General features: G+C 41.0%; 1 protein-coding gene across 2 annotated transcripts; it reads right to left on the reverse strand.

Annotated features, from left to right (window-relative positions):
* Positions 1-2,498: 2,498 nt before the first annotated feature.
* Positions 2,499-13,746, reverse strand: ARGLU1 (arginine and glutamate rich 1). 2 transcript variants are annotated; one of them, XM_035115687.2, is made up of 4 exons: positions 13,171-13,743; positions 6,868-7,093; positions 4,462-4,545; positions 2,499-3,307 (listed from the first exon to the last, which is right to left on the reverse strand). In XM_035115687.2, exons 1-4 carry the CDS (start codon positions 13,521-13,523, stop codon positions 3,143-3,145), a joined length of 828 nt encoding a protein of 275 aa, XP_034971578.1. In that variant the 5' UTR covers positions 13,524-13,743; the 3' UTR covers positions 2,499-3,142. The 2 variants fall into 2 exon arrangements, 1 of the variants encoding a protein (XP_034971578.1); XR_009557431.1 differs by having other exon boundaries at positions 3,236-3,307; positions 4,462-5,036; positions 13,171-13,746.
* Positions 13,747-23,125: the final 9,379 nt, after the last annotated feature.

The following is a 23,125-nucleotide window of genomic DNA, read 5'->3' on the forward strand; positions in this document are numbered from 1 at the left end:
ATTTCTCCTGAACTTGCCAAAACCATGATTTCCTTCCCCTTCTGCCTTCCTCCAAGCCACTGGAACCCAATGCATCACAGGCTGCTCATCTTTTCTTCCAGGAAGATACATTGAAGCAGAAGGGAGCGACTGTGTTCTTCCCTAAGAAGTTACAGTACTTCTACAATGTTATGATCGCCTGTAACATAGGTTCTTTGGATACATTTATGAGAAAGAAAAATTGGCATGTGTCAGCAAGTTCCACCATCCTCTCAGCCTTTTGCTTTTAATTGGCCATGCAGGAAGTGGAGTAAAAAGAGAACAGGAACGGAGGTTTGCTAATGAATATGGGGAGGGGCAGTCCACCTTGCCATTTTAAACTGAAATGGATGGCCAGGTCAGCTGTCAGAATGACTTCCAAGATAAAGCACAGTGTGCCAAAAAAATAAAGTAAAAATCAAGCTGTCACACACCGAGCAGCATTAGAAAGGTATGCGTTATTGGATCCTAACACAACAATGAGTGAAATAACTATGTTTTGATATTAAAAGAAGAATGCTGCCTTAGAATTTATCTGTAGATCCACGCTGCACTGGATCTGCAGGGAGTTTGAAGAGGACCAGACCCTAACCTTCTCCACCTTTGCAAACCACAGCAGCCTCAAAATACTGTACTGTTGTTGTTGTTAAAAAAACAAACAAAAAGCCTTTAAAGGCAGGATTTTGTCTTAAAAACCAGCTTTTGCTCTAGAATTCTCAATATAAGGAAAGTGAAAACAGCAGCATTGTAACATCTAAAGACTAAGAAATTTATTACAGTAAATGGCAGAACAAATTGGTTAGTCTTTAAAGGTGCTGCAAGACACTTTGTTGTGGAAGGAATGCCTATCAGTCACTTGGTCAAACTTACCATACTATAATGGAAAAAAGCACAATTTTATTAGGCAACTGAAAAACAAGTCTCATTTAAAAAGTAGAGTAAATTTAGAGCTATATCTTTATAATTGGCCCAGACGTAAAGACCACTTAAAACCATAGGTGTTCATAATACATAAATATGTCTAGTTATATGCATTCACTATTATTAGGTGATGCTATGACCCTTCAGATATCCTTTCTAATTTTTTCTTCTTTTTGGTATCTTGTACATAAAAAACAGATACTACCTAGTAAAATATATCAAATGCATTGAGGACTTTGGATGTTTTAAGTCCATGCATTATTTTTGTTGTTGAAAAAGAAACTATACTTGGACAGCACACAGTTTTTAAAAATACCCTTCCCAATACATTTGCTTTTAGCTATCGCATCAGTTTAGTTACCATATGGTTTAAAGCAAACTATTGAGACTTGAAATAACTTGGGTTTCCTTGGGTATTTTGCTAGGTTTTAGATCAACGCAGGTAGAAGTAAGAACAGCACAATGATTACAGCGGTATTAATTTATTAAAAACATTCTCAAAGATATTGACTGTTCAGCTGTTGTGTATTTCAGCATCATCTTTTCATCTTGTAATCTGGGCAAACAGAACATGAGACTCTTCCAGATCTGGGTCACATACCCGATGCAAAAGATGTTACATTGCTTGCAAAACTAAAAAAGGGCACCACCATTCTTTTGTTCCTTTTTGATTCTACTATTCAAGTTAGAACGTTATGAACAAACTATGGATACTGCAGTTTTAGTAGAAACATTGTACATGACAACCGGGGGGGGGGGGAATTCCACTAGAACAGTTATGTTTGAAAACTAAGCCGTCTATCTTGGTGCCAAAAATATTTTGGGACTGAAAAAAACGTGCAGGATCCAAATGCTCCTTTGCCTGAAGAAAAGGACTAGCATGTTAACCTTCATTCGTGTTTACCATTACAATAACACAAAAAGCCATTACAAAATTATTCTAGTGATCCAATTGCAAAACTTCCTATGCCAAAAAAATAAGTGCTTCAAATGGCATACATAGACTGTTACACCAGTCTAATATCACAAACCATAACTATTAATGGCTGGTGGACATGCCAGCAAATACTTTCAGTAGCCACAAGAATTAAAAAAAATAAAAAATGCATGTGGCATTTTTTTACCCGTCCATTATGCTGGGGCAAATGCAAAATGCAAACATTAGAAAAATTAGTTTCATGAACACAAGGGTATTTAGAATTTTCCCCAAGTATAACCCTGTAATGCTGGATGGCAAACTGCTTTTGAAACTGAGGGAAGTTTCAAAAGTAAATAATTGCACTAGGCACACAGAAGCCTCATTAACTCTTTGAATGCTGGGCAAAGAAAGATGCAGCAGATGAAATGAGGATCTCGTCAAAACAAAAACTACCTCTAAGCCAGCGATCGCCACTAAACCGCACAGCTGTGATAGTTTCGAATTGTATGTGCAAGTTTGGCATAGAGAGCATGAAAAATATTAGTGACCTTAATACTAGTGTGCTTTTGGTTATGGGAAAACAAATTTCTGTTCATTAACATAAAATATACATGCACTAAAAAAATTTGCTTAAAACGTATGAATTTAAGACTTCACTTTATTCGGCAAATTGGTTTATTTACACAATTGGGAATGCTGGTTGAATTTTACCACTGGAATAAAAACAATTCTAGCAGAGACAATACTGAACTCCCTTTACACATCTCCAGCCAACACTGACCAACTTTTTCCTTACCTGTATCAGGAACATCAAGCACAATAGTGGAATTGTATCATAAGACACCGATATAACAAACCACTGAGGATCCAGTACACTGTGGGAATTTACCAATACTTTTGCCAAACTTTTTAAAAAAGAAGTCAGCAAACCAGCATTAAAAATTAACATCAGAGTATAACTCTGAGATCAGTGGGTCAGTAAAAACCTTATCAGACCATACCATAATTCATAAAGTGACCTGACCTGCGTCAAGTCACTTTATCATAGAATCAAAACAGATTTATTCTTTAAGAAGACAATGATCTGATAAGGATTTAACTCAATAGACATTAAAATAAGAGAGATGTAGAGCACAGCCCCTATTAGAACAAGCTAACTTTTCAGATGTCCAAAAAGAAAAGAAAAAAAATCACGAAAGAAAATAAAATAAAAAAACACTTCAACATGAAGCTACTATACAAAGTTTTGTTTCATTTTCCATTAGAGTTCAGAGCTGCTGAAATTTAATCCTGACTCTTTAGTGAGAATGACAGTTTTGGCCTAGACTTTCCCTTGCCTAGGATCATTTTTTGCTCTTCCTTTTGCTGACGTTGCCTTTCTTGTTCTAGTTTCATCCTCTCCTCATGAATTTTTCTTTGTTCTTCAACAATTTTCAATTGTTCTTCAGCCTATAACATGAAAACAGTAGAATTTAGATATTCTGCAATCCTCACACGCCATTTGCTGCTCCAACAATCCTATACCGCACCAGTCCTTTACTGCAGAAGACATTTGCCAAAAACAGCCAAATCCTACAACCATTAATTTAGGGTTATACAAACAAGATGGCTGAGCGTACATTTTCATTGCCCTCCAGCTATTGAGCCTACATTTATATATTGTATATTCCTGCGTATAAGACTACTTTTTAACCCAGGAAAATCTTCTCAAAAGTCGGGGGTCGTCTTAAATGCCAGGATGTATTTCTTATACGGTGAGTATATCCCAGACTCTATATTTTAACTGGAAAAGTCGGGGGTCGTCTTATACGCCCAGTTGTCTTATACGCCGGAATATACGGTACCTCTCTATACTCTCATTATTCAAAGGAAACAAAGCAAGACATTTTCATGACCCTTACCTATCACAAGCTATTTTCTTTTCTTTTTTAAAAAAATTGAAAACACTTTCACAAGACAGCATGTTCCAAAAGTGCAATAAAGGCACTGCAAAGTAAAATCAGTAAGTTCCCCCCCCCCTTCAAATTCTCTCATGGTTATATATAGCTGGAGACCAAGGTTTTACCATTAGCTTCAACAAGAATAGGCAAGATCTCAGAAGTCTGACTCTTTTAAAATGAAACAAGAAATATGGGTTTGATGCAGCAGCTGTAGTTGCTGCATGTGAAAAGACCTCTTCCACTCATTGCATGAGATTATTATACAAAAACAAGTGAAACTGAATTATTTCTTCCATTTGTAAAAACCGTTGCCCAGGCATGAAAACTGCTACATAACACAGCTATTCTAGCCCTGTGCAAACTTATCCACTAGCACTTATGCAAGCATTTGCAAAACAGCACTAGAGAGTATTTTAATTCTTGTTGGGGTCACGCTGATGTCTAGGTCTCTCTTCCACCCTTCGCAAAGATGTTTAGGAAGGTCCCCAACCTTTTGGAATCAATTTTCAGGGAACTAGGGAGGAGAGATCATTGACCTTTAGCTACAATTCAGCACAGAGTTAAATGTTCTCAAATCCAATTATTTAAATTGGCTGAAGTGTTCTTAACATTGCCAGGTTGTACACTATTATAGCTGCACATCAAAACTTTACTTCTACTTACCAATTTAGCTTGTGCTTCTGCAATTTTTCGATTATTCTCTTCTAGTATTCGTTCTAGCTCCTCACGCTTTGCACGCTCTTCCTCCTAAAGGGGAGGACAGGTTAAGATGTTAGAAAAGTAAAATACTCACTCACCCATCTGCACTAGTCTTCCTAGGAATTTCTTCTGTGAACTGTCTTAAAGGGGCAGCTTTTATAGCCACCGTCTTTTGTCTTTCAAACAGCAAATTGTGCAGCCACTAAACTTGGTCTCTAGCTCTAAATTTAAATCATCCCTCCCAGTCCAAACAGCAATCAACTAAACCCTCCCTAGTCAAGAGAATCCTAGCCAGTTATTACTAGTATTTTAATATCACACAAATCAACAAGGACAACTACAAAAACTGGATAGTATTTACCAAATTAAAAGAGTAATATATAAAATATAAATAAAGTGAATAGTTTGTCTCACCAATCATGTATACCTACGTATTCTTTACCTATACTCCTTTAATCAGCATTAAAAGTTGAATATTTACTGTCTTGTCCAGTGTCCTGCAGAGTGTGCTCCTCGGCTGCCATACGCGCCAGCTTCCTCTTTAAAATGATTTGTACTGTTAGCTTGGCAATGCCTGCATCAGCAGCTCAACCATTTATAAAGAAACAACATACAAGGAAGGCTGAGCTGAGGAATGCAGATGTTTACGGTAAGAAGGAACAAAAATATGTAAAACATTCCTAAGGCAAACAATTAATAAGAAAAAAAATACATTTACTGTTAGCGAAAAGTACAAATGGCAATCCATACTCCGTAGGAACTATGGGCTTCCTTCGTGGGTAAATGGACTGAACATCCTATGGTGTGACAAGCTTAAGAGACAGTATCAAACTGTCCCTTCTGCAATTTAAACTGGAGTCCGGGAATCCAGGGAAAGTATGAGATTGAAATCGCATCTGAAACTAGAGTTCCCTTCATAAATTTTAAAGAAACTTTGTTATGCAAACCATAAGCAAAAATATTGCAAGAAGGTTCAAGAATAATTTCAGTTATCATCATAAATATTCAAATTATTTAAATATGTGGAAGTTTTGCTAAATCAGCCTGAGGTCTGCACAAAAATATAGTAAATAGGAAACAAAGCAAGTATGTGAAGAAAATACTTCTTGCTATGTCTAGTAACCAGCTACAGGTTGGCACCCTTCACTCCAGGAATTCAAGGTTATGATGTGTGATAAAAGTGTCCTGATGGGAACAGCCATTATCATGCTTATTCCCTGCTGTTCAAATATCTACTCTTTGGGAAGGCACCATTAACTCTAGCCAAAATCCATCATACAAAGTTTTGTTTTTCAAACTGAAATCTTAAAAATAATTCAGCAGTTACTTATAGCCAAAGTTTAGATTTGTAAAAATCAAACTGAATTTACAGCACATGCAGTTATTCTGTATTTTAAACATCCTGCATCATACCAAAAATCAGGGGGGGGGAATCATCTTACTGAAGCTTCTCTCCTATTGACAACTAATGAACTAAATCAACTTGGTCAAATCACAAATTAGAGAGGGGAGGGAATTGGCATGAGTTGTCTGACACTCAGCACGGCTTTCTGTAGAGTGAAAATGAGTTTAACTTGAAGTTTTGGGATCCTGGAGTGATTAGTGCTGGCAAGCATTAAAACCTCCAGTAGCAAATTACTGACTGCCTCACAGAAAGACATTTTCAGTTTCTGCTCCAGCTGCTGACAGAAGAAGTCACATGTTTAGCTCAACTTCAGACAAGGACAACCTGCTCTTTTACAACTCTCTAGTCTAGAGGAAAAGAAGTTGTTAGTAGTCACTGAAAAAATGGATCTCATGAGTTTGGTGTAAGCCTTTTGTGAAGGAAGTGAACGGGACCAGAGTTCCAGAATTATTCCACTGTGTTTTGAAGAAGAATGTGTTATTGCCTTAAAGGGAGAATGAGAAAATCTATTTGTTTAAAGAAAGATAGTGCAGCTCAGCACTGCACCCTGCTTTTTATTTTTTTTCCCCCTGACTGAAGGCATAAAGCCTCTTACAGTCTAGGTAAAACAAAACAAACGAGGGATACATAGTCACAAATTGTTTAACCCATTGCCCCCATAAGAAAGGACTGTGGATATATCCTGCAGCCATGGCAAAAGTTTCAAACCATTCTCAAATATGTAGGTCAGTTCCATTAAAATTCAAGTATCCTTTGCACAGGTTTTTATAGGAGAGTAACTGTTTTAGGTATCAGTGAGCTCCTCTGAATAAGTTAGAAATTAAGTTTCGCAGCGAAGCAAGTTTACACAAGAAAGGAATTAGATTTGCTGTATTCCATCTCCTTCTGAACGCAACAGGAGGCACAACCCGACACTGAAAGTTTTGCCATGGACTGTCTCTACTTTCCAAACGACCGAGCGTTACCTCTCTAGCCTTTTGTGCCGCAAGTTCAGCTTGTCGCTGTCGCTCGAGTTCTTCGAGCAACTGTTTTTCCATGATGCGCTTAGCCTCCTCCACCCTGCGCAGAACTTCCCGCTCAATCTCATCTTTCCGTTTCTCCAGTTCTTCTTCTACCCGCTTTGCTACAAGTTCCTCCACTCTTCGAGCCGTCTCTTCCTCAATAAGCTTCTCTTCTATTTCTTGCTGCCGGCTACAAGAACAGAAATACCAAATCAATGATTTTTTGTCACCTCCAAAGTGATACATCATGTACTTAGTTTTGCACAGATGTGTGCATCTGCATAACACACTGTATGTGTACACAAGTGGAACTATAGGATTCAAAAGTAAGTATTGTTTTCTGCCCCATTTCATAAGACCCTAAATACAGGCAGAGACCATTTTGAATAGGGTGTGTGCTTTCCTGGCCCCTGCACGCACCAGTGGAGCATGCATACCCCCCCCCCAAATATGCCTTCCAGGTCCAAAAGGACCCGCATGTCAATTGGATATGCACCTGTGCAGCAATGCCAAGCGTGCTAATTAAAAAACTATCTATTTCTATGTAAAATATAATTGAACTGTGTGTATTTGACCCACAATGTCATCACCAGAGGCCTTTCTTCAAGTACCACTGCCAAGTAAGATGTGGCAGGCTGCTACAATGGAGACAGCCTGGCCCTTTCAGAGATAGCACCACAGCAGTGCAATTGCCCTTTCTAGACAGGCTTGCCTGGTGCCTACTATATACTTTTTGTTGTCAGGCAAAGGTATTTTTATTCTCCTTGCCTTTTCAAGAGCACTGGTTTGATGGAAGTTTAAAGACCCATCTGCACTTGGTTTTATTTATTTGCTTTAATGTGATTAAGTTTTGTATTTTAGTTGTTTATATTGTATTTTAACAGTTTTCAGGTATGCCACTGGGAGAATAAAGAAAAAAGCCACAATGTTACACAAGCAGACTTAGGCTTAAAAAAAGCTTCTCCTTGCTCTTTTCTGCAGCACCCCCCCCCCTCTGTGCCCACCCAATCTGGTCTGGAGAATCCCACAACCCTCCTGAGGGGAATGATTGCTGCAGGGAAGAGAAGTAGTCCTGTTTTGGAAGTCTGTTCTGCTGATGGGCAGGGCTAATTAGATATCACCTTAAATAACCATACAATTTAATGTCAGAAATGCCAAAGCTTTATGCTACAGTGAACATGAAGAACAAGCCAGAGGGGCAAAATCTGCCTTTTTTCAAACAGTGTCACATAATCATCTTCTTGATTATTAGCTTTATGAAAACAAGGCAGCATTTAATCTTAATGTAGTGCTGAAAATCATGACAGCCAAATATTACTTTTTAGGTTATTAATGTATTTCCGGGAAGGGGGGGGTGTTGTTGGGGGGACATGGGGCAAAAAATTGTCTCATCACAATTTCAAACTTTTTCCTGCAACTGTGGGGCCCTGAAACACTGGCCATAGTGACATTCTTATAAATCCCACTGATTTTCCTGTAAGAGAAGCATATACAGGTGAAACTAGAAAAATTAGAATATCGTCGAAAAGTTCATTCATTTCAGTAATGCAACTTAAAAGGTGAAACCAATATATGAGATAGACGCATGACATGCAAAGCGAGATATGCCAAGCTTTTATTTGTTGTAATTGTGATGATTATGGCGTACAGATGAAGAAAACCCCAAATTCACAACCTCAAAAAATTAGAATAGTGTTTAGCTACTCAATCCATAACAACTGCAAAGGGTTTCTGAGCCTTTTTAAATGGTCTCTCAGTCTGCTTCAGTAGGAATCACAATCATGGGAAAGGCTGACCTGACAGTTGTGCAGAAAGCCATCATTGAGACCCTCCGTAAGGAGGGAAAGCCTCAAAAGGTTATTGCAAAAGAAGTTGGATGTTCCCAAAGTGCTGTATCTAAGCACATTAATGGAAAGTTATGTGGAAGGGAAAAGTGTGGAAGAAAAAGGTGCACAAGCAGCAGGGATGACCACAGCCTGCAGAGGATTGTCAGGAAAAGACTATTCAAACGTGCTGAGGATTTTCACAAGGAGTGGACTGAGGCTGGAGTTAGTGCATCAAGAGCCACCACACACAGACGGATCCTGGAGATGGGCTTCAAATGTTGTATTTCTCTTGTCAAGCCGCTCCTGAACAAGAAACAACGTCAGAAGCTAAAAAAAAAAAAGAACTGGTCTGTTGCTCAGTGGTCCCAAGTCCTCTTTTCTGATGAGAGCAACTTTTGCATCTCATTTGGAAACCAAGGACCCAGAGTCTGGAGGAAGAATGGAGAAGCACACAATGCCAGATGCTTGAAGTCCAGTGTGAAGTTCCCACACTCTGTGCTGGTTTGGGGACCCATGTCATCTGCTGGTGTTGGTCCACTGTGCTTCATTAAGTCCAGGGTCAATGCAGCCGTCTACCAGGAGATTTTGGAGCACTTCATGCTTCCTTCCGCAAACGAGCTTTATGGGGATGCTGACTTCATTTTCCAGCAGGACTTGGCACCTGCCCACACTGCCCAAAGTAGCAAAACCTAGTTCAATGCCCATGGGATTACAGTGGTACCTCGACTTACGAAGACGATCCGTTCCGCAGCGCTCTTTTTAAGTCAAGGTTTTCATATGTCAAAGCGTCCGTTCTGTGCATGCGCGGACCACAATTTTTGTGCTTCTGCGCATACCTCGATTTTGCGCTTCTGCGCAGGCACAGTATGCGCGCGTGGGGCAAAAAGACTTCCGGGGTTGTCGACTTCGGAAGTCGAAACCTTTGGAAGTCGAAGCATTCGTATGTCGAGGTACCACTGTACTGTGCTTGATTGGCCAGCAAACTCGCCTGACCTGATCCCCATAGAGTATGGGGCATTGCCAAGCGAAAGATGAGAGACATGAGACCTGGCAATGCGGAAGAGCTGAAGGCTGCTATTGAAGCATCCTGGTCTTCCATAACACCTCAGCAGTGCCACAGGCTGATAGCATCCATGCCATGCCGCATGGAGGCACCAATTGATGCAAAAGGGGCCCAAACCAAGTACTGAGTATGCATGCTTCTACTTCTCAGAGGTCCAATATTGTTCTATCTGCAATCCTTGTTTTATTGATTTCATTTAATATTCTAATTTTCTGAGATTGTGAATTTGGGGTTTTCTTCAGCTGTACGCCGTAATCATATCACAATTACAGTACAACAAATGAAGGTTTGACATATCTCGCTTTGCATGTCATGTATAGGTTTCACCTTTTAAGTTGCATTACTGAAATAAATGAACTTTTTGACAATATTCTAATTTTTCGAGTTTCACCTGTATGTGATTTTATATTTATCCAGAAAGGTAAGTCCATGTTCTACCAATGAACTTTAACAATTCTACCTTCTTTACATCAAGCACCTCTGCTCTTACTATTTTGAGGTTCAACTCAGTATTAACCCCCCTAACTCCAGAATCCAAGCATTCTACAATTTCAAAAATATACTGATTTGTACAATAACAAAATGCTAATTAGCATTTCCCACAAACTATGGATTCTTACAGTTTCAGAACTACAGTTCTGTAAGTCAAGATTTTAATTACTTAGCAGGAACCCATCAACTCAAACACCTTCAACTCTGCTTTTCAGTTTGAGTCAAGGATCAAACTTTACTTCTCATTAGGACATGATCCCTGCTGACCTTTCGGCGCAAGAATGCATTTCATGTAGCAATACCATTCACAAGTCATAAGACTGAAGCGGGCCTTCTGTCAAACACTCAGAAGCATGTGTCTACAGAACCCATAGAAAAAGAATGTGAACTAAATAAAATGAATCTGAAGAACTAGTTTTTCAAATGTACAAATATGTATTTTTTAAAAAAAAAATCCAGAAGACAATGCGCTATAACTAATTTACACTGGATAGACTATTCCCTCTCTAAGCTGATTAAAAGATCAGGAAGGTTTCTTTAATTACAGTGGCTCAGTGCCAGTTCAGACACCTTATCTGTTGGCTTTTTCATGCAAATAGCTGCTCCACAGAGTGGCCAACTTCTCTGAACAATGTAATGTATTCATGGAATGCAGCAACACCTTCCCTGAGCAAGGAGTACTGGGGGTAACAAAATCCCTACTTCAAGCAGGGATGAGCAGCCTTATCCTATGTTACACTGCCCACAAGTGTCACATTTGCACACAAGGTTATCTGCATCAGTAAGGCACTAGACACTGTTAATAACCCAGTTACTGTTAAAAATGTTGAGCAGAGATAAAATGCTAATAAGCTTACATTGCTTATAAAAAGAACAGTATTTATGTGTGTGCTATACTGGTATAAGGATTCCGATAGCATTAGAATAAATCAGTTTGTTCATCAAGTGAACAAAAACCAGTTTTCGAAGGCTCCAATCCTCCAATAGTACTCCACTAGCATTTCTAACTAAATCTATTGAATTGTTTTTCCCACTTACCAAGATACATGTGGCATCAACCAGGGTTGTGTGTGTGTGTGTGTGTGTGTGTGTGTGTGTGTGTGTGTATTTGTGTGTGTGTGTGAAATTCAAGAATAATTATCAGAGCTGTATTACAGATCTAGATAAAAAAGGTAAAGGACGCCTGACAGTTAAGTCCAGTCGCGAACGACTCTGGGATTGTGGTGCTCATCTCGCTTTACTGGCCGAGAGAGCCGACATTTGTCCACAGACAGTTTTCCCAGGTCATGTGGCCAGCATGACTAAGCCGCTTCTGGCGAAACCAGAGCAGCACATGGAAACACCGTTTACCTTCCCGCCAGAACAGTAGCTATTTATCTACTTGCACTTTGACGTGCTTTCGAACTGCTAGATTGGCAGGAGCTGGGACTGAGCAACAGGAGCTTAACCCATTGCGGGGATTCGAACAGCCGACCTTCCGATTGGCAAGCCCTACGCTCAGTGGTTTAGACCACAGCGCCACAGATCTAGATAGCTCTCTCCTATAAGACTGCCACTGGTACTGTTCTGTGTGCAACACTGCAGCTAGAACACTTACTTCAATGTGCCTCATATTGAAGCTTTTAGCAACCCACACACCTCACCGGGTCCCTATATGCAGGACTATTCTTCCTTCTGCTTAGTTCAGCCTGCACATTAAGGGAGGAATGAGAGGGGGAGGGAGTGCTTCAACATGATGTACAGGAAACCTCCCTTGCAGTGAGAGCTTGGGCTGCAATGTACCCGGTAGTAACACCAAAGAACTGCAGTGAGAACTGTTCTATGTCCATGTGCACATCCTAAGTATTACTACACCACTACTGACAGTACATTCTAGGAAAAGAACTTGTTTAAAAATGTATAAACCTTCCCTCTAAAGGGAAGGATTTCAGCTTAATGGAAGAGCACTGGCCTCGCATGCAGAAGACACCGTATTTAATCAATGGTATTCGGAAACCCTAGAGAGCAGTTCACAGTCGTAATCCTGTTAGATGGACCCATGGTCCAACTTTGTATAAAGCGGTATAAGCTGACCGCATCTGTAGAGTATATTACAACAACGACATGAGCAAGGTAAAGAAATCACCCCAGAAAAGTGCCCCTTTAGTGTACTTTAGTATAACTTTCCATCAAGCAAACCTCCCTAGGTTTTCTTCCCCACCCCAATAGCCCTCAAGTAAATTCAGCACATAAAACTGCCTACGGTTTCCTGTGTTGCAGGGGGTTGGACTAGATGACCCTCGGGGTGGTCCCTTTCCAACTCTACAATTTTCTACGGTTCTACATACTGGAATAAATGCACGTTGAGAAAGCAATGCTAGAAAAGCAACTGCGTGCTTGGAGCCTTGAAAAGGTGAAAGGAAAGAAGACAAGCAGCAGGCAGGCCAAGTCCAAAGAAGCCAGAGGAGGAAGAAAGGCCTTCCTTGCAACAGAGAAACAGGGGAGGAAAACAGAAACACAAAAGGGGGCTGTACTTTTCCTTCAGATGACACGTGGGAATGCAGCCAGGTGACCTGTCAGCAGCAGGATCTTCACACACGTGCTACGAAGGACCTGTCCCCAGCATCCATGACAGTTCCATCCCGCTCTTTTTCGGAGGATTCCCTACTCCCCCCCCCACCAAACCCTCCCACCCGCTGTCTCTATTCAAATCAGAAACGCCCCGCGCGCCTCTGTCAAGAGCAGCGTCTGCTGCGAAGTCCGCCCCTTCGCCGGCTGCCCACCAGCAGCTCCTCTTTCCAGGAAAAACCACCTCCCGGGGAAGATAACTAGCCAGAGACCGGGGGGGGGCGGCTTTAATGGCGTCGTTCCCCCCAATCTCCCCTATACCCCCCACCAAATGCTCACATTTTCCTCTGCCTCTCGAACTCGGCCTTCTTCTCCTCCTCCTCGCGCTTCTGCTTCTCGTCCAAGCTGCTGCGCTTGCTGACGGTCCGGCCGAAGATGTCGATGCGGTCGGGCGGGGAGGAGGCCCTCTCCCGCTCCCTCTCGCGGTCTCTCCTGGACGGCGCGGTGTTGGAGCGGGACCTGGAGCGGGACTCCCTCCGCCGGCTCCGCTTGCTCTCCCGGGACTTGGAGCGCTTCCTTGCCCTCTCTTTCTCCCGGGAGCGGGACCGGGAGCGGCTCCGGTTCTTCTTGTTGTGCTTGGAGCTCTTGACGCGCTTCGAGTGCGACGAGCTCCGCGAGCGGGAGCGGCCCATCCCCGAGGAGCCCGGCTCGGAGGTCTTCAGCAGCACGGACCCGGGGAAGGACCCGGCATCCACTCTGCCCCTAAGCGGGGGGGGGGAGGCCGGTTCGGAGCTTTCTCCCCGCAAGGCCTCAAAAGCCCGGCAGCGGCGGCGGCGGATGGTTTGGCTGGTTGGACAAGATGGCGGCCACCTCAGCTCAGAGTCACACGGAGGTGGTGGGAGGGGGAGGGAGGGAAGAGCAATTCTCCTCCTTCCTCCCCGGCCCACAATGCGCCGCGCGCCGCGCGCCTCCCCCACAATGCACCGCGGCGTCGCGCCTTGGAGAGGAAAAGCGGGTTGGGGAGAGAGAGAGCGCCGCAGTTCTCTCCGGAAAAAGCCGAAGAAGCTGCGGCGGGTTTTCACGAAGGAGAGACCGCTTAAGTGGCGAGCGGAGCGGTGACGTTAGGAGCGGCGCGCGCGGTTACGGAAATTGCCGAGCGCGGCGCGAAGCGTTGAAGAGCAGAGCTGCGTTGGTTTGGGCGTGGCTTGGAACCAGGGAAAGGGCGAATGGGCGGAGCTCAGGCCGGCTGAGAAATTGTGGAAGTGGCAAGGCATCCTAAGTGTTTGTTTTATATTATATCAATAATTTTTAAATTTTATTATATAATATATATAGTATATTTTATTATATTATACATATATATAATTTTATTTTTATATAATATTTTTTTACTTTTATATTTTATTATAAATTTTATACTACTGTATATAAAATTTTATACTATATTTGCAAAAACTGCAAACTGCTTTTGAGGTGGTTTGTCTGTTTGGTTTTTACAATCAATGAGGTGTACAATTTTTACGAAGTCAATAAAATAAAAATTGCTAAAGGTTTGTCATTTTTAAACAACTCCAGGTCCACCTTCTTTCAAAGTGTTAATTCTATCGTGCAATAGGAAGCTATCACTGCTTTGGGACACATTTTTTAAGAGAAAAGCCTGACACCTTTTAACTGAATAACTTTCTAAAGAAATCCCTGAAGCAACTTAATGTTATAGTTGAGGTATTGTTTATTCTGTTATATTTTAGAATATAATACCCCTTTATCCTAATTAGAACCCAATAAGGCAGACATGTACTGTATGTGCAAAATATTTTTTTTAATGTGATCCCATTGAGATTCCAATATGAAATTTGCAGGTGGCTCAGAAATATTAAATGATACATTTTGGGGGGAAATTGCTAATTGTATTAATTTTTTTAATCACTTTTAAAAATTTGTAACTTAAATTTCAAATTTAGCATAAGTCCATCATGTGACATGTCATACTAAAGCCCATGATGTTCTGAAGAGATTGGTGTTTTTAGTTTTGACGTAACTCAATCCTGGGCTGAGCTTTTAAGGTTTTTGTGTAAGTCCAGCAAGGCCAAAACTCAGTTTTTTGAAATTTCAAACCCTCATAACTCCAAAACAGGATGAGATTTTTTTTAAAAGAATTTAGATTTAAATTTAGTTTTGATCGTTCAACAAGTGCACAAAATAATTAAGAAAACTGAATGACATGAGGTAAAAAATAAAGTGGATCACTTTATATGGAATGGCCCCAAAATAAAAATCTGAGGTAAAAGTCAGCTGCAGCTTCTGAAATCTCTTTAGTACTGACTGCAAAAACTCTGGTTTCAGTTTGTTACACTAGTCTTCAACTCATGGGGCAAGATACCTCTCCTGGGTCACAGCCTGGCCACCATATAAATATATGTTAAAACATTATGGCTGGTTTAGAGGATGGCAACAAGGGAGAACACATTTTCAGTTATGTCCCCTATCTGTCGAATGCTTTCTCCAAATGAGGGCTGCCTGGTGCCATTATTAACACCTTTTTGACTTCAAGCAAAAACTTCTCCCAGGCATTTGACAGATTATGAAGATTTAGCTCTTTTCTGATGATCCTTTTTTTCCTGCTGTTTTAGAAGGTCTGTTCTATGGATGGTTTTTATTGGAAATGATCCCCCCCCCCCCGGAATTTATGTTATGCTTTGTGCTCTTGAACTTTAAGAAGTTGCTTATAGACACTTTATGTAGCAAGCAACTAATTAATCACATAAGTTGTTTTATTTTTTATATTTATTTAAAATAATAACGTTAACTAACTGATTGCCATACAAGAAATGTTCTAATCATATAATAGATTAGAATTAGTGGAAGTGAGGGAGATAAAATAGAGGTTGTAGATAATACAATGTTGTGAAATAAGTATTGCTAGAAGTAAATGATAATTTAATTAAGAAGTAAGATTTGGATACAATATAAAAGGACAAGATGTAAAAGATAGAAAAATAAGATTATATTAAAGTAATAATTAGAAATTATATAAGATTTAGAGTTTAGTACGGATGATATGTAAAGAATCGCAGAAGGAGGAGGAATGAGGAAGTCAATAGATTGATAAGGGTCATAAGTTAGAATTTTTGTTTTTTGTATTTTTTTGTCTTGCATTGTTGTATTTTCTGTTTTTTGTATTTTCTTTTTGTGTTTTGTATTTTTGTATGTTTTGCTGTTTGAGAAAAGCCTTAATAAATACATTATAAAGAAAAGAAAAGAAAGAAATGTTCTAATCAAATATGGTATATTGGCTATGTTTAGGTTAAATCAGCAATTCCATATAGTGAGACTTCATGCATGCATACGAACCAGCATATATGACTGATTACATTCCTAATATATTTTTATTTTCTAATTTCAGAATGGTTGTTTAGGGCGTGTTGTATTTTCTCACAGTTGCTTTGCGTTTAGGGCAATGAAGATATTGATTGACTTCTCTGCAGGCACAAGAGAAGCCTAACATCTGTGAGATCAGGAGAAACATCTGGCTAAAAAAATTTCAGCAGACATACAGAGCAGGTGGTAATATAAGAAGCAATCATTTTATCTCTTAGAACTTGTTGGGAAATAGTCATGAGGCATTAAACTACTGAAAGGCTCATTTGGGAAGAAGGAAATGCTTCATTAAAAGGTCAGGGGGAAAGTCACTTCAGTAAAAACTTTGGATGTTGCACTGAGCAACCTGAATATGCACCCAGCACACAAGCAATTGGTAATACTAGTGTTACTGACAAGGAGGTGGATTACTGAGAAGTGAAAATGAAACAACTGAGATCTAATGAGATACAGATACAGTCGTACCATGGATCCCAAATGCCTTGCGAGTCGGAACATTTTGGCTGCAGCCAATCGGAAGCCGCGCCTCAGTTTCCAAACGTTTTGGAAGTCAAACGGACTTCCGGAACAGATTCTGTTTGACTTTCAAGGTAGGACTGTGCATAATTTGAAGGCAGCTGCCATTAATGGAGTTAAGTAGAGGTGGCCACCCTCCTCAAAGGAAAACCAAGTTGAAATCTAAATCACACTCTTTCATACTTGACTCAGTGCCACCGTGCCATCGTATTGGAGCCCAAAACATGACCACTGGGAAGGAGGAAGAGGTATTGGCATGCTCAGGGAAATCCCAAGGTTTGCAAATGCACATAAAAGAAAGAAAGAAAGAAAGAAAGAAAGAAAGAAAGAAAGAAAGAAAGAAAGAAAGACCAACAACAACAACCAGTAGGAGCAGGTACAACATAGATTGAGTGGGCATCTACTTGCACAAACTGACTTCTCCTTTCCCAACTCAAAACCTTTTCTGAAATAATTGGGGTGGGGTTTCTAGGGCAAAAAAGAGAAAGTGGACGTCCTGCATACATCTTTGGGCGAATCCTTGCGCCACTGCTATGTTCTGCCTGCTCTCTTAAGGTCATCTGATACCTTCAAAGGTTAGAGGTGAATCTGAGAGCCTTTTTGGCTCTGATGCCAAGTCTGTAGAATGCCCTTCCCAGGGAAGCTTGCCTGGGACTGATGTTGCTTTCTTCTAGGGGCCAGGCAAAACCCACTTTTATTCTCGCAGGCATTTCCATTTTTGATGCCTTGCTTATCATTCTGCTTTATTTACAAGTGTGGTTTTTTCCCCTATTGTGTGCTTTCTATATTTTAATTGTGCAATGCAAAATACCTTGGGAGCAGTTCCAGTGAAGAATGCTGTGTTACCCTGCTGTTTACTTCTGCCACTCTGATGGGTCTTGAACTTGTAGAGGACAGGAAAATGAAAGCTCTGCATGGGGGAGATAGGGCCAGTGTGGTGTAGTGGTTAAGAGCAGTGGACTTGTAATCTGATGAACTGGGTTTGATTCCCCACTCCTCCACATGCAACTGCTGGGTGACCTTGGGCTAGTCACGCTTCTCTCTGAAATCTCTCAGCCTCACTCACCTCACAGAGTGTTTGTTGTGGGGGAGGAAGGGAAAGGAGATTGTGAGCCGCTTTGAGACTCCTTAGGGTAGTGATAAAGCGGGATAGCCAATCCTACTCCTCCTCCTCCTCCCTGACCCTGGGGCTTGTTGCCGCTCCTCCTCATCCCTTCTGCACTAGCAGTGCACTAGTTTCCTAAATGCATCCTGACACATTTTTCCTTGCACAGAGGAACAGCTCTATTGATGGATGCTCCTATGCAGAGAGGGAATCATTAAGTGTCATTGCTGAGCATCAAGAAACAACCAGTTGAGCAGAATATGTTGTGGTGGCTTATCCACTTCCTCATTGCCACTTCTCATCTCCTGTCAGCTTCCCCTTCTTTTCACGTAGAAGAAGAAAGTGGTGGCTGGATTTGTGCTGTGCTGTGCTTTTTATTTTTTTTAAAAAAATCCCTCTGATATCTTCATCCAGGCATCTTCCACTTCCCAAATAAACAAAACTCTTTATTAATAATGCAAAATACAACTGCTTTCATCAGTGAGTGAGTGGTGATACTATATAACTTCGCTAAACGTACTATAATATAAAATACACACACACTGGGGTTTTTGTGTGTGTGTAGTATGCGTATATATATGTACACACACACACTATGTATACAGTATGTATACCATATGTATATGTGTGCATGCACATCTCAAGATAATAATATTTAATGGTTTGACAGCCCTAATTATAAATTTGAAAGCATGTCCACTTTTGCCTGAGTGAGCTTCTCTCTGTTTCAGAACCAAATGGTGGCTGCAACAGCTGGATTTGATTTTGTAAAATATTCCCGAAAGGAACATGATTTGGTCTCATTGGTGGAGAAGATTAATGTTTTAGAAACCACTCCTAGAAAAGGAGGAACATGATATAACACAGTCACATTTTCAATGGGTCAGACAGGGCAGGAGACGTTTATGAACAGTATGGCCTTCCTCTGATTCTCTCTTTTTTAAAAAAAGCCACATCTTCATAACTACGAATTTCCTCTTGGCTTTGGCCTGCTACTGTATGAGAGCCTTGATTAATCTCTCAATATAAGAGGACTATGTTTTGCCAAGTTCTAATGGAAACCAGGCCCGATGGGTACAGTTCTGTTTCTTGCTGCATCCTTATCAGATAGAAACTTTTAGGATGTCATTATGTTTCAGCACTGGGGGGAAAGACAGTTCATTTTTAAATAGGTGCTGAAAAGAGAGAGAAAAAAATAAGTTAGAGCTGTGGTGTTTTCAGCCAAGCTGACTTATTGGAAAACACGAGTTTTAAATGGATTTTTAAGAAACGAACACAGAAACCATTAAGTGCTTGCTTGGGGGCGGGGACAATGTTGGTTTGTGTACACCTTATAGAATACACCTTCATGCTTTATGATTCTCAGGGACAAAAGATTTGTTGCATTTCGTAGATTCATAGAATCACAGAATCATAGAGTTGGAAGGGACCCTGAGGGTCATCTAGTCCAACCCCCTGCAATGCAGAAATCTCAGCTAAAGCATCCATGACAGATGGCCATACAACCTCTGCTTAAAAACCTCCAAGGAAGGAGAGTCCACAACCTCCCGAGGGAGTCCGTTCCACAGTCGAACAGCTCTTACTGTCAGAAAGGTTTTTTTCTGATGCTTAGTCAGAATCTTCTTTCTTGTAACTTGAAGCCATTGGTTCGAGCCCTACCCTCCAGAGCAGGAGGAAAGACACTTGCTCCATGTTCCATGTGTCAGCCCTTGAGATATCTGAAGATGGCTATCATATCTCCTCTCAGTCTCCTCTTTTCCAAGCCAAACATACCCAGCTCCTTCAACCGTTCCTCACAAGGCTTGGTTGCCTTTTATTATACCATATTTTTTTCCTTTAACCAAAATTAACCAGAACTTTAAATGTATGGTGTGGCTCTTCCCTTAGTCTGCCACTCTGTTCACGACACCACACTGGCTCTTTGATGGCTATTAGCCATGGCAGTGAAATGAGAACTTTGTGTACAGGAATTTGAGTACTAGGTGCAAGGGACAAACAACAAGGGGTGACAATTGCCACCACGTTTAACTCTATAGGTTTTTGGAAACACCTGGGGTACCACAGATGGAAATATGATGGTGCACTAAAACAGGAGTGAGAAACTACTTTTAAAAAAAAAATCTGTCAAGGCCTGCTTTTCCTCCGGACTAGTCTGTCAGGAGCTATATGCTGGCAGTGGATAGAGTCAGGGCCTCCATGTTCCCCCTCTTTCTTCCATCACCCTTCATCTGTTTTTGCAACCCATCCTCTCCCTCCCTGCCCATCAGACTGCAGTGGTTGGGCCAGGAGAAGGAGATCGCTTTTGCACACGATATATGAACTGATAACTTGTGGAGGAATGCATTAAATTAGGCCGAGGGCCACAGGAGTGCCCACCGTTGGACTAGGACCTAGCAGGGTCTGTTCCATCAAGAGTTTTATTGGCCGTTCTTAGGGAACAGGAAACTTGGCAGTTAAGCCAAACATAGGTCTGGGCTCCCAAGTAGGGACCTGTACTGCACAGTGAAGCATTGTGGGATTGTGCTTGTTATATTAAAGATTGCACAGCGTTCTCCCCAGAGTCTGAGCATGTGTTTGTGTTTAGGGCAGCAGCACTTATGGTTAGCAATCTGTCAGCGTTTCCATTAGGAACTGTTTTCTATCTCCCCCCCCCACCTCCAGTGCCTCATGTGCGCGAACAGCTCCTACAGTTTCTTCCCAAGAAGGACTTGGCATTCAAAGTTTCATTCCATTTTTATTTTTTTTGCATGAAGTTTGGAGCTTAGGCTAGTTTTAAGTTTTTGGAGCTTCAGAGAAGCGGGCAAACTTATAACAGGCACGGTTTGGGATGCCTCCTTTTGCATCCCGTTTAAAAATAAAAAGATTTGTGACACAAAGGACAGCTACATTCCTAGGCATAGTAAAATTATACACTCTCGCACAGAACTCATAGGGAGAGGGAAACTGCTGGGAATTCATATAAGTGTGTTTTTTGTTTTTTTTCTTATGCAGCCTTTGCATTTACTCAGAAGTGTTCGAAAAGGGATAACTCCCAAGTCAAGACTGCAGCCTTAAGATACATTCCTGTGCATACATGGAAATAAACCTGGTTGTAAATCACATTTAACTCTGTACCTTGTTTTGAATAGACACACCTAACGAGATGTTTAGATATTATTATGTACTCAGAAAGGACTGGGAGGAGTTGGAAAAGACAGTAATACCACTATTTCAGGGCACAGATGGTTTGGAAAACAAACAAACAAATGCAAAACTGGTTATTATACAGGATACTCTTAAGATGTTGATATTAACAAGTTCTACGAGTCTGTGCTGTGGGGAACCGGGGAACAAGGCTGCAGTTTTAAGGACATATACCAGAGGTCAGAGACTCTCTTGGTTGTCTTTTTGAGTAGACCCAGCTCACTGAGCATGAACATCCATAGTCGCTGCCATGTGCCACCATTGGCAGGATTTGCAGTTACAGCAGTTATAAGCATATGTTCTATGAGAATGTTTTATTATTTTGCTAGTTATGCTGTTTCAAATGTGCCTTTTATATATATGTGACTTCACTTAGCAATGCTTTCTTTTGAAATGTTTAAGATCTTTTTTGTTTTGTTAACTTTGCTCTGCTAAATGTGCATTCCGCAGTTGACCTCCTCTGTAGTGTTTTTTTAAAAATATCTAGGATAATATTTTATTATTGTCTTTTCCAACTACTCCCAGTCCTTCTTGTTAATTATGTTTGAATGAATGTTAATTGTCTTTAAATGTGTACTTCATATTTGACTTTCTTCAGTAATGTTTTACTCTGGATTGTTTTATTAGATGTTTTAATGTAGGTTGTAAACTGCTTTGAGGTCCCCTCCCCCTAAAAATATAAAGCAGTATAGAAATGAAATGAATAGTAGTAGTAACAATACCTGTAAATTAACATGGCTAGAATTAAGATGAAAGTTTTGGGATTAAATATTGTGAAAATTGCTGCATTAAAAAAAAAGTTTGTCTGCCTTCATCAGTTTCCCACAGGGAAGGGGTACACACAGCCAAAAAGGTCAGGATTCTGATTTTATTATTTATGCCCTGCCCATCTGGCTGGGTTTCCATAGCAGATGTGTGATGACTTCTGTAGCATGTTTCCTGTGGGCAACATACAGGTGAAGCAAACCTCTCCGCAACTCGGGTGGGGCTGGCCACCTATCCATCACTGGCTATTATGACGTCAGATGATTGACAAGTGGGTGGCCCCACCCACTTGCCAAAGTTGGCCCACAGCACGGGAAAAGACTTGGCCCACTGGGGGGAAAGTTTCTCCACCCCTTGCTTTTTTTTTAAAAAAAAAACTTTTATTGGTTTTCATATATCACAATAATAAACATTTTTATAATACAATCGTCCTCTTCAATTACACCACACCTTTCATCCTATATACAAAAGATAATTCACACCACAAAGTCTCCACCCCTTGCTAGTGGATTTGTTTAGCTGGATATTGCCCAGTTTATTTCGTTTGGCTCTCTTTTTAGCCAATATGTGGCTTTATATTGACAAAGAAGCTCCACTTCGTGGGGAGCGGGAATCATTAGAGTATTCAAACCTTCATTAAAGTGCTTTAAAGACTCTCCGAATCACTACATAAATGCTAGGTGCAATTACTCTTCCTCTTAATCCAAGCTTGCATTCCTCATTCAGTTGATGCTGTGTTGTACTTGCCTCTCTTCAAAGCAAAAAAATTCGAAGCAGGCAAGCGTAGTAATATGTGGAGACAGTTGGCAACATTTCCTTTTTCTTCCTTTCAGAGTTCTTACGCCAGAGCCCCCAAACGGCCTTTCAAACTCAGGAGAAGCTTAAGTAGCAATTTGGGGGTTCTGTGGGGGCCGCCTCCTGAGAAGGAATCACCGAGGAAAATGTTGGGTACGCAGCCCACTGGGCACGTAAAACAAAGCAATGCGAAAGGCCAGATTATATCTGTTGTGAGTTGAGGTTTTTTTTGTTCGGAACAGTGTAACCACGTTGATTTGAACCAGCTGAGGATGTATCACAAAATGTTCTAGGGATGTAATCTGCAGAAAATATCTGTGCCTTTCTGGTCCATGCAAAGCCTGGAAATTGGCAGTTTGCAGTGGAATCCAGCAAACTCGTTTTCCTAACGTGGTAACAGCCCCCCAAAATCCGGCACGCAACCATACATGGTTATCCCTATGAAGCCAGAGCCGTGATTGGCTTGTCACTAGAGAGAACGCAGTCGCCTGGCGGTCCCTTAACTTCTATCCTTTTCTTCACACCATAGGAGCTGAGAATTCTTCCCACACT

Source organism: Zootoca vivipara, chromosome 4 (genome assembly GCF_963506605.1).
Source record: "Zootoca vivipara chromosome 4, rZooViv1.1, whole genome shotgun sequence".
Taxonomy (NCBI): domain Eukaryota; kingdom Metazoa; phylum Chordata; class Lepidosauria; order Squamata; family Lacertidae; genus Zootoca; species Zootoca vivipara.

Excerpts from the sequence above, each read along its gene's own strand:
- ARGLU1 (XM_035115687.2), bottom strand. The coding sequence starts at position 13,523 with ATGGGCCGCTCCCGCTCGCGGAGCTCGTCGCACTCGAAGCGCGTCAAG. Across the intron at positions 7,094-13,170 it reads TTCGAGAGGCAGAGGAAAAT|CCGGCAGCAAGAAATAGAAG; the intron begins GTGAGCATTTGG and ends CTGTTCTTGTAG. Across the intron at positions 4,546-6,867 it reads CGGCACAAAAGGCTAGAGAG|GAGGAAGAGCGTGCAAAGCG; the intron begins GTAACGCTCGGT and ends CCTCCCCTTTAG.